The following is a 12420-nucleotide window of genomic DNA, read 5'->3' as shown; positions in this document are numbered from 1 at the left end:
CTTCAGACATTTGAAAATAACTTTTAATTCCCTCTTAAGCTTTCGCCTCCCGAGGCTAAGCATCCTTTGTTCCTTTAAAAAATGTTTTTATAATATAGTCTTTAGTTTATCTTGCTGTCCTGGTTACATACCAGTTTGTTAGCATCCCTCCTAATATCTGATGCCAAGAAGCCAATATGGTAGGCTAATTTCTGGACATGCCACCTTGCCACTGTTGCCACATCTTCTGGTCATCTTCCTAACTTGATTTTCAGTTCCTGCTCTGGGGAAATGCTGATTGTTGGAAGCTCACTTTATCTATCCATCCAGCCCTAGTCAGCTGGTCATACCATCTATGATCTATGTTGTAGCATGTATCTCCGCCTAACCCTGTTCCTTGCTCCACTTTGCATCTCTTGTTCTGAGAACAACTGAATCACAGATACCTTTCCTTCTGAAAAAGGGTCATTATTCGATTGCCTTTGCTTGCATGGGACCATCTCTGGACTCTCATCTTTTTCTCCCATTTTCTTTTTCTATTGCTGCCCTCTTTTGGACTGACTAAAGAGCATCAAAGCTGCCATTCTTTCCCTGTGACCCAACTTCCATTTTCACCCATATGAGAATATAAGCTCATTGAGGCAAAGAATGTCCCTCTTTTGCATGTGTATCATCTCTACTTATTGCAATGCCTATGCCTAAAGAATAGTAAGCACTTAATAAATGCTGTTTTTTTATTCATTCATTCATTCATTCATTCATTCATTCATTCATGATATTTTAGATGTTGTCTGACCAGGGAATAATATAGCAGGACTAGCACTATTCTTTCTCTGTTAAGGTATCCTGAAATTAAATTTGCTTCCTAAAATAGGGGTAAAGAAGTATTCCCAAGGTTTCAGCCAATGGTTTGTGCTGTGTGACCTTTCACTGACTGCCATCATCAGGTTTTTTTTTAAACCCTTGTACTTTGGTGTATTGTCTCATAGGTGGAAGATTGGTAAGGGTGGGCAATGGGGGTCAAGTGACTTGCCCAGGGTCACACAACTGGGAAGTGGCTGAGGCCGGATTTGAACCTAGGACCTCCTGTCTCTAGGCCTGGCTTTCACTCCACTGAGCTACCCAGCTGCCCCCACATCATCAGGTTTTTTGACAGAAAATGTTAAGAGGTAATTTGGTCTCTTCTCCTGGTGTTGGTTCCCTTGAATCTCTAGAATTGAGCTTGCAAGTTTCCCCTCGTGGGAGCCCTTGATTCAGATTTGAATCATGTCTACCCTCAGTTTCCCTGCCGAGCATAACCTCACATTTGCTCATATTCAGTCTGCTAAATGCTGCCAAAGAAGTTGGAAAAAGTCACAAAGTTAAAAATGAGCTTATACTCATCTTTGTCCCCCACAAGCTTCCTACAGGAATATGACAGATATCTCTCTGAACAGTGATATGGAAAATGGAACATCAGCTACAACAATAATGATCACATAAAGTAGTAATATTGGTGGTGACAATAATAAAGGCTGATAGGTAGAGAAATGGTAAGATGAGTCCTGAACTTAAAGTCAGGAAGACCTGGGTTCTAATTCTACCTCAGATACTTGTTAGCTATTTGACCTTGGGAAAGTTACTTGACCTCTCCCAGCTTCATAATCATCTTTTGTAAACTCAGGATAATAATAGTACCTAGCTAACAGGGTTGTTGGAAGAATCACATAAGATAATACATAATACAGTATATTGCAAACTTTAATGGTCTATAAAATGCTGGCTATTATTAATAATTAGAAAAGGAAGAAAAGTCACTCTTTTTCCCACTCCTCTCTGGACACATCCATATCCACACCTCTGTAACCCATGATGCAGTTTTCTTCTATGTGCTGTCTTTCCTCATTCCAATGGGGGCTCTTTGAAGGCAGGGTCTGTCTTTCTTTTGCTTATATTTGTATTTCCAGAGCACATTGTGAGCACTTAATAAATGCTCTATCTATCAGTTAATTGGTCTGTCTATCTAGTATTGGTAGTAGAAGTGTCAATCTCAGCATTTAATAGATGAGGAAACTAAGAGAGTAAAAGACTTGCCCAAATACCTATATTTAGAAAGTGGCTGAACCATAACTCCTCTTAGAAACACACAAATCTCAGATTAGGAAGGAATCACATCTTTTTTCTTCTTCTTCAAAACTCCTACTTCCTAATAAACTATATTTAAAATCACTCCAGACAATATAAAATTCCTGGGAATCTATTTGCCAAGATAAACACAGGAATTATATGAACACAATTACAAAAAGCTTTTCACACAAGTAAAGTTAGGTCTAAATAATTGGAAAAATGTTAATTGTTCATGGGTAGGCTGAGCTAATATAATAAAAATGACAATTATACCTAAATTAGTTTACTTATTCAGTGCTATATCTATCAAAGTACTCAAAAACTTTTATAGAACTAGAAAAAATAACAAAATTCATCTGGAAGAACAGAAAGTCAAGAATATCAAGGAAACTAATGAAAAAAATGTGAAGGATAGTGGCCTAGCAGTAACAGATCTTAAACTGTACTATAAAGCAATAATCATCAAATAATCTTGTACTAAGAAATATAAGGTTGGATCAGTGGGATAAATTAGGGGTGCCATCATCAGCAATCTAGTGTTTGATAAACTCAAAGATCTAAGCTTTTGGGATAAAAACTCACTTTTTGACACAAACTGCTGGGGAAATTGGAAAATGGTATAGCAAAAATTAGGTTTAGATCAATATCTCATACCCTATACCAAGATAAGGTCAAAATAGGTATATGATTTAAACATAAAGAGTGATGGTATGAGTAAATTAGGGGAACATAGAATAGTTTGCCCCTCAGATCTATGGAGAAGGGAAGAATTTATGACCAAACAAGAGATAGGGAACATTACAAGATGAAACATGAATAATTTTGATTATATTATATTAAAAAGTTTTTGTACAAACGAAACCAATGCAAGCAATATTACAAGAGAAGTAACAAACTGGGGAAAATTTTATGACAAATTTCTCTGTTAAAGGTCTCATTTCTTAAATATATAAAGAACTAAGTCAAACTTAGAAGAATCCAAGTCATTCCCAAATTGATAAATGATCAAAGAATATGAATAGGTAGTTTTCAGATGAAGAAATCAAAGCTATCAATAATATAAAAATGTTCTAAATCGTTCTTGATTTTTAAAAATGCAAATTAAAATAACTCTGAAGTACCATATCACACCTATCACATCGGCCAGTATAACATTAAAGGAATATGATAAATGTTGGAGGGAATGTGGCAAAATTGGGACACTAATACATTACTGGTGGAGTTATGAACTGATTCAATCATTCTAGAGGGCAATTTGGAATTCTACCCAAATGCATACACTTTGATCCAGTAATATCACTACTAGGTCTGTATCCCAAAGAGATTTTTAAAAAATGGGATAGGACCTGTTTGTACAAAAATATTTATAGTTAATTTCTTTGTGATGGCAAAGAATCAAAAACTAAAGGGATGTCCCTCAGTTGGGGAATAGCTGAACAAAATATGGTATATGATGTTGATGAAATGGTATTGTGCAATAAGAAATGATGAGTAGGATGATTTCAGAAAGAGATGGAAAGACCTATATGAACTGATGCAGAGTGAAATAAGCAGAAACCAGGAAAATATTGTCCACAGTAACAGCAGTATTGCGGAACAGTCAAATGTGATCAACTTTGCTACTAACAATAATTCAGTGATCCAAAACCAATTCTGAGGGACTTATGACAAAGATAACTTATGTTATCGACCTCCAGAGGAAGAACTATTGGAGTAAGAATGCAGATAAAAAGTATATGATTTATCACTTGTTGATTTGAGTTTATATTTTAGGGTTTTGATTTTATAAGATAATTCACTTACAAAAATTAATAATTTAGAAACATGTTTTGTATGATAATACATGTATAACCCAGATTGAATTGCTTGCCAGCTCTGGGATGAGAGAGGAAAGAAGAAGAAGGAAGAGAGACAATTTGAATTACATAACTTTGAAAACTCATGTAGAAATTTGTTTTAAAAATTAAAATATTTTCAAAAATAAAATAAAACTCCTACTTTCTGTCCAAGTAATAACTTAACATAAAAAGATAAGAGTTAGATAAATGGGGTTAAATGACTGGCCCAGGGTCACATAGGTAGGAAGTGTCAGAGGCCAGATATGAACCAAGATTTTGAACCTCTTGACTCCAGATCTGGAACCTCTGTCTCTAGATATTACATCTTGTTCAATTCATTCTTATCCAGAAATCCCCTCTTTATGATTCATGACAAATGATCAATCTAGCCTCCACTCAAAGACCTCTGCTGATGGAAAAGTTATTATGTTCTAAGGCAACTCATTCTGTTTTGGAACAATTCTAAGTATTACATTTTACCTTGTGGTTAGCCCAAATCAACCTCTCTATAACCCCCTTTTCCTAGACCCATACTCTTACTCTCTGAGAGTCAAGCTGAATAACTCAAATCCTTCTTTCACTTCACTTCAATACCTGGAGGCAGCTACCATGCCCAATTCCCCAAGTCTCTTATTGAGGGTAAACACTCCTAGTCCATTCAATTAATCCTTGTAGCACATAGTTTGCCCATCCTACTCTTCTACTGTCTTCTAAAGATAACTCTGGTCCTGATGACTAATGGAAGGACAGAGGAGCCCCAGGAAACACAAGATAGAATGTTAACCCAAAGTAGGCAGCTATATATCATAGCACAACTGATAAAGAAGGGCATATGTTGACTCCTGGATCCATTAGAATGCCTCTTGCCAGGGGAGATTACTAATGCTCTCATGGGCTGGGAAGAAACTTAGATTCTGGTCCTGACTCTGCTGCACTAACTTGCTAAGTAATCTTGGGCAAAATCCAGTCCTTTCACCGGACCTCAGTTTCTTTACTAGTAAGCTGTGGATATGGATATTACCCCTATATAATTCCCAGGGATTTCATGAGAATATAATGAGAAAAGAAACAAAAATAGTGCTTTGGAAGAGTGAAAAACATCAGATGGAGGCTGGCAATCATACATATTAAGAGAGTGATTATTTGTATTTTAAGATATGTTTTTATTGAAGTCTTTTTTATATACCCCCATTATCCACTGTATCTTCTCCATCCTCCTCCTAGAGATCCAAGTCTTATAACAAAATAAAAAAAGAAAGGGGAAAAGAAACTTTTTCATAAAAACTAACTACTACTGCATGGAGAAATCCAATAGGACATACAGTGTTCCCTACCCATAGGCTATCTTAACTCTGCAAAGAAAGGGGGAAACAATTTGTGAGAATAATTTTTAAAGAAACAAACTCAAGTTCTGACACCTAGTTAGAGTTTTATCATCTGAACAGTTTCCCGTGAAGACTTGTTTCCCATGAGGCAGCCCATATTCAGAGCTTTTCTGGTCTCCTTTGGGAATAACCTATGGGGTTCCTGGTAAATTCTTTTGAACCAATGCTGATAAATCTGTACCCAGTTTACACTTATCATATGGTTGTGAAAAAAAATAGTCCATACTCCCACTCCCTTCCTTCTTCCATCTTTATCCTTATTCATTCTGGCTGATGAAAAATGGGAGTACAGCTTATTCTAGTACTCTGGATACAAGAGGTAGTCCTCCAATCAGTTTTTGTCAGAAAGTCAGGCCCTCGCACGAGACAGTGGGGTACAGATTATCTATGCAACTGGCTTTTAACTTCAAGGGATAGATTGCCTCCTGAATCTCTTTGGGCCTTTAAGAACTGCTGCTTATTCATTTGAATGGATGATGGTAAAGATACCATGTTTGGGAAAGAACAGGGAGAAAATAATAGCAATGAAAGGGATGATGACAAAAAGTAGTGTTGATAGAAATGTATAAACCATTTCCATTTGAATAGGAAAAATGTTCAATAAAATCCCACTTCTGAAGCGAATACATTTTATGCAGTAATTTTGTGCAAATATTTTTCAGTGTGACTATTGTTTTTCTTTGAAAGGGATCTCATTCCAGGAGTGTATGCTATATTTGTGGGCATCTGCAATCAGACCGATATACTATAAAGTACTTTTTGGCTACCGATTGCAATATCTCCATTATTTTCTTTAAGACTCATAGTAACTCTGAGAGGACAAGAGCATAAATATTATTATCTCCATTTTATGCATGAATAAACTAAGGCTCATAAAGGTCATATAGCTAGTATTAAAGGACTGAAGCCACATCTTTCAAATTCAAGACTAGTGTTCTAACCAGTTAGCCACAAAGTCTTAGAGCCTGGGTTTATTTTTGGAAAAAAACAGCAGGCATTCGAGATCAAGTCTGGTGAATTAGTAGCTAGCCAGAATGTATGTCGAATCCTAAGGTTTCTAAAAGGTTCCAGCCTTAGAACCAAACAAGCAACAATTACATTACTCTAATAAACCAGTTGGGCAAACACCTCTGCAGCTCCATTGGCAGAGAGAAGACACACAGACCCAAGCCTGGGGAGGAGATGACAACTTTTATAGTTTTAAGGAAAAGGGGAAGGGGTTCTCTGTGATTGAGCAATGTGGGAAAACTTCTGCCCAGCACAATAGATCTACTGACAACCATTTGAAATATAAACCAGGATGTGACTCCGATAAGACAGAAGAAAACAGGGCACTGTTCAGAGCAGTGTGACCTTTCCTTGTGGTCAGGAACGCTGCAATGTCATCTCCGAGGGATAAGTCACTACCTTATCAGATTGACCCTGATGTTCCAAAGCAATTCTGAATATCAGGAAGCCATTAGAAACCTATTGACCTTTAACAAAGTCTTCTTGTATATATTATCTCATTTGATCCTCACAACAACTCTGTGAGGTAGGTGCTATTATTATCCTCATTTTACTAGTGGGGAAGCTAAGGCACAAGTGACTTTCTCAGATTCACACAACTACTAAGTGTCTAAGGTAGGATTTGAACTCAGTTCTTCCAGACTTCAAGACTTCCATTCTATTTACTAGACTACCTAGCTTTTTAGTGGAGCAACTCCTACCTGAAGCATGAATCCTCTCTACTACAGGCTCTGCTTGAATTCTTCCAATGATAGGGAACTCTTCTTCCCACCAGAAAGTTGGTTCCCCTTCCAGATAAGGTAGGAATTTCTTTGGTTTACCAGTCTGAAATCTGTCTCTCTGTAGTTCCCAACCATTATTTTGTTTTCTCCTCTTGGACCAAACGAAATAAATCTCCACAACTGTTCTTCAGGTAAGCGATGTCCATGACTTTTACTTCTTCTCTTCAGGTCAGTCAGCCTGAGTTCTTTCAGCTGATCCTTCTGAAACGTGGTTCCCAGTTCCCTGACCATCCTGGTCATCTTTCTCCAGGTCTCCTACAGTTCCTCCTCATTCTTCCTAAGTGGACTCAGTGTTCTGGATGGGGTCAGATTTTCCACAAAGGACAGCAGAAAGGCTATCACTTCCCGGGGTAACTCATCTCTGAGTGGGATCAGTCAGATCTCGTTGAAAGCAGGCTTCCTTTATTGGAATGTATTCATGAGGAGTGAGCTAATGAAGCATCCACAGGAAGACCAGATAATGTGAAGACTACTGCAATTTTGCAAATCTGGATGGATGACTCATGTAATCTGGCTAGACAATTACTAAGCCTATGTTAATCAAATGTAGTATGTTAGCATTTGCAAAAGTTTTATAAGACAGATGAGATATATCATGAGATATGAGAAATATTATCCCATTTGAGGTTCAAATCAACCATGAGAGATAGGAGAGCCCATTTTACAAATGGAGAAAAATTAAGCCAAACAAGTTAAAAGACTTGTTCAGGGGCAACAAACTAATAGGTGAACAGGGCAGGATATGAATTCAGATCTCTCTAGTTCCAATGTCTAAGGTACTAACCACCATTTATCTGCCTCACTTTTATTGAGCATTTCTCTCTCCTGTCTTCTGGTCAAGGGTTGGGGAGAATAAGTGGAATTTGGAAGGTAAAAATCCTCAAGCAAGGATGCCTTTCAATTCCCAATCTTTGACCTTCTATGAGAATCCGATGGGACCGTAGGTATGAAATTGGATCAGAGCTCACCATTCATATGCTAAATTCAATGCCAAGAAGTAAGATGCAAAAATGTTATGTATGTTTCGGATAGGGGAGAGAGACATTGAGAATGAAGGCAACATTTTTGCATAGGAGTATGATATGACCCTGCTGCTTTGGAGAGGAATTCAAGGCCTGGAGTGCAACTGGAGAGATTTTCTGTCCAGACAATGAAAAGGAATTAAATTGGCTTTAAATGGCATATTCTTGTAGAGCTGATTTTTTTTGCATGCTCTGCAGGTTAGCTTTCAACACCAGATCTTACCTTCCTGTCCTGTCCTCTCTCCCCTTAATGGCAACCACAACTAAAGATATTTGCTTCAAAAGAGAGGAAGGACCTTTTTCCCATTACCGAAAGGTCATGGCTCTCCAGCTGGAAAGGGACTTAGAGCACATCCAAATCTAACTCCTCATTTTTACAGATGAGGAAACTAAGGCTTAAAGGGGTTAAGCAATTTAGTGAAGGTCACACAGATAGTAAAAGACCACTTCAAGATGTGCACTGTGTGGTCTGACTACAAATCCAGCTCTCTGCTGTATCTTAAGGACTTCCAAATGCTGCAGCTAAGCCACAGGTTTCTCTTCCCATGGTCTGACCATCTGCAAGTTTATCTGCATTTTCAGACATTATTTGGTTTTCAAAATTTAAAAGAAAAAAAGGCAAAGACTAAACTAAAAAATTTGCCAAGCATTCCTGAGGAGTACTGCTCTGTCCTAAGGTCAAGATAATACATAAAGGCAAAGATCTTCCATTGGAGTTGGTTAATCTTTTCCCAGCAGCTACTGTGTTGAGTAATGTTGACAATATAGTCTCCCACCCCTGACTCTCCCATGAAAACACTTTCCTTCAAGGACTTAAACTCTGAGTTCACAAAGATACATTGATCTCTCAGGAAGATGGGTTGGAATCCCACATCAGGACACAATGGAAAGAACTCTGGGTTCAGGCAGAAGTACTGAGTTCAAGTTTCAGATCTAGTATTTTCCAGCTGTTGTGAACCTGACCAGTTTAACTTTCTGGGCCATGATTCAATCTGTGAAATGGGGTTAATAACACTCGTACTACCTGCCCAAAAAAACAGCAAAATGTTTTGTAAAATGTAAAATACTCTTTAAAGGTTACGTGATCTCATTTCAACCTTAAGTATTTCTTGCTATGACCTGTGATTTCATTACTATGGAACTACTACTACAGAGAGGAGGCAGGTCAACTCCTTGGACTTGGGTTCAAATCCTGACACTACTATTTACTACCTGTGTGATTTTGAGAAAGTCACTTTGCTTCTCTCTGCCTCAGTTTCCACATCTTATATAAGAAAGAGGCCAGACTAGACAGCTTCTGGGATCCCTTTAGGAGGCATCGGGGGACATGGCAAAAGAAGATATCCACTGTCATAGGAGGAATAAATGGAATCTGAATGCAGACTGAAGCATACTGTTCTTTACTTTGTTTCTCCCATGAATTTCTCTCTAGTATAAATAATATGTATCTTGTTTCACAACAGGAGGAACAAGGAAATATGTATTTTATGATAATATATGTATAACCTGTATCATATTACCTGCCTTCTTGAGAAAGGTGAAGGAGTGGGAGGGAGGGGAAAAATAAGAAATGGGACAGAATTTTGGACAAAACAAAATAATTGCGAGAATTTGTTTCTCTTGGGAAAAGCATATTTATAATAATTTAATCCATATTTATTATAGTTTAATTTTATTTTGAATTTAAGATATTTATGCTATGTTACTATAATATAATCCATATTTATAACAAATCATATACATCATTTTCTTGTTATGTTAATATTATATTATGCTACATGTATAATAATTCAACAAAAAAGAGGTAGATGGGGGGCTTCTTGGATAGAGCTCTGGGCCTAGTCAAAAAGACTTAAGTTCAAGTTTGGTCTTAAACACTAGCTGCATGATATTAGGCAAATCACTTAACCTCTGTCTGCCTCAGTTTCCTCACCTGTAAAATGGGAATAACAATAATAATAGTACTCTGTCCCCAGGGTTATTGAGAGGATTAAAAGAGCACTTGGTACTGTACCTGACACATATTTAGAATGATTTAAATGCTAGTTATTATTATTAGTTAACTTCCCTGGACTTCAGTATTCTTAACTGGGACAATATTAAAATGAGGATTACAATAGTATTTCCCTTGCACAGTTGTTGTCAGTATCAATTGTGAAATTGTAAAGAAAAAAGTACTTAGCACAATATTGCTGTTGGGGGAAGCTGGGTGGCAAACTGGATAGAAAACTGGGCTTGGAGACTAAAAGACTTGAGTTCAAACCTGCCTTAAACACTTACTAGCATTGTGACCCTAGGCAAGTCACTTGATAATGTTTGCCTCAGTTTCCTCATCTATAAAAGGAATTGGAGAAGGAAATAGCAAAGAACTGCAGTACCTTTGCTAAGTAGACCCCAAATGGAGTCACAAAGAAATGACTGAAAGGACTGAATAGCTTTGAAAAAATGGTTCAGACTGACAGGAAGACTTAGTTGGGTTCATCTGCTAGAAATGTGTCCATTGTCACTCTAGAGACAGATGGACAAGAACTATTTTCAGGGGAGTTTATACATTTCTAGTGAGCATGGATCTCATTGTGTCTCAGGTAAAAGCTGTCCCCGATGAGTGGTACCTTCTAAGTTCTTAATTGGCTCTAGGCTCAGAGATACCAAGCAATCCATGCAGGGCTTTTCATAAATACCTTTCACCTTGATTTACAATTTAAGGAGCATGTTTTTCCTCCTGGTGGTGGCCCAGGCTTGGCCTCTCTGGATTTCGAGGTCCTCCATTCAGATAGATGCTGACCTTCAGAAACTCAGCATCCCCAGGGCTGTGCTTTCTACCATCCCCTTCCTTTTGCTTCCAGGAAGCAGCAGAATTGCCAGCACTTTTGCCCCTGCCAGTAACTTCATCCTGGTGCTCCTCCTGAGAACTGGATCCAAATATGCAGAGGCCAACCTACCATCTGCCCTGGCCAGCCAGAGGGGACCGGCTGTATCTTTCATCTTCCTTCTACTCCCATAACTTGAATAGAGCCCCATTCTCATCAATAATAAGATATTGCACTTAGAAAGTGCTTCCATGGTTGTCAAATGTTTCCCATATATCATACTACTCAGAACACCCCTGTAGGGTAGCTCTATAGCTGCCATTTTGGAAATAAGAATATCAAAGTTCAAAGAATTTGAATGACTTGCCTGAGTCCTATTGTTCATAAGTAGCTAAGACAGAATTAGAACCCAGGTCTCCCTTACTCCAAATGGAATGCTCTATCCACTGTCACATGGAGGAATCATGGTGGTGGCAGCGGTGACAACAGCAACAGTGGTGCCTCGGGAGCAAGGATGCCAGGGAAGCGCCCATAATGTAAAGTGGCTAATGCTTCAGTGCGTTATTTCAATTGTCCTGGGCTAGTAGTAAGGTGCATTAAGCACCAAATTGTATAAACTTAGAAATCACAGCGTAATGCTGTAAAGGGGCCTAAGGGACTCAAAGAAGAATGAGCTCGAACATTGGCATAGTCTGTTAAGACGATCAAACCCCTGATTAAAATCACCTCCTAGGATCAAATGGCCCCTGGAGAAAGTGGTGAGAGTCTTGGAATTCTAATCGGGCAGAGGTGGGGCTTTGCAGAACCAACATATACAGCTGTCATGGGATGAAAGAGGTCCAGAATGGGCCAGGCTGGACTGCCCAGTAGCAAGTCGGCTCCCATGTCTTCTGGACCCCCTGCAACCCGTTAGAAGAGATACTTCATATATGACATGTTTTAGACGGCCATCAGTCCGTCAGTAAACTTTTATTAAATGCCTACTCTGTGCCAGGCTCTCTGCTAAGCTGTTGGGGCACAAAGAAAGGCAAAAAACAGTCCTTGCCCTCGAGGAGCTCACATTCTAAAGATGGCAGAAAATATCCAAGCAGCTAGATATGAACAAGACATGGAGGATAAATTGGAAACAATCATCAGAGGAAAGGGCTAACTGGGTCTTTCCAAGAAACAAATATTTGGGTCAGATTTTTTCACTTTACTAAAATATATGTGATATTGACATAGTGTAAACCATCAGTAGCCTGCTGGTCAACTATCAGATTAACCAAATTGATCAGTTAGTCAGTAGACTATGTCCCTCTCTTGTCCAACTTCAGTAGCTCTCTTTAGGATAAAATACAGATTTCTCTATGTGGCATTTAAAGCCCTTCATAACTGGCTGTCAAGTTGAGTTGTTACTCAACATTCCAGACAGGGCAATGAGGTGGCACAGTAGAGTGTCAGCCTCAAAGTCAGGAAGACTTAACTTCTTGAGTTCAAATCTGCCCTCA

The 12420-nt window shown here is 38.4% G+C and overlaps 1 protein-coding gene across 1 annotated transcript in view; it reads left to right on the top strand.

The window, feature by feature from the left end:
* Positions 1 to 12420, top strand: part of GALNT18 (polypeptide N-acetylgalactosaminyltransferase 18) — a 527538-nt gene that overhangs the window by 333229 nt on the left and 181889 nt on the right. Inside the window, exon 4 of the mRNA XM_044681827.1 lies at positions 10967 to 11094. Coding sequence (XP_044537762.1) covers positions 10967 to 11094 — 128 coding nt within the window. The remainder of the gene's footprint in view (positions 1 to 10966; positions 11095 to 12420) is intronic.

The sequence above is a fragment of the Gracilinanus agilis genome, chromosome 6 (assembly GCF_016433145.1).
Source record: "Gracilinanus agilis isolate LMUSP501 chromosome 6, AgileGrace, whole genome shotgun sequence".
NCBI lineage: Eukaryota > Metazoa > Chordata > Mammalia > Didelphimorphia > Didelphidae > Gracilinanus > Gracilinanus agilis.
This window is presented reverse-complemented; position numbering and strand designations above follow the sequence as displayed.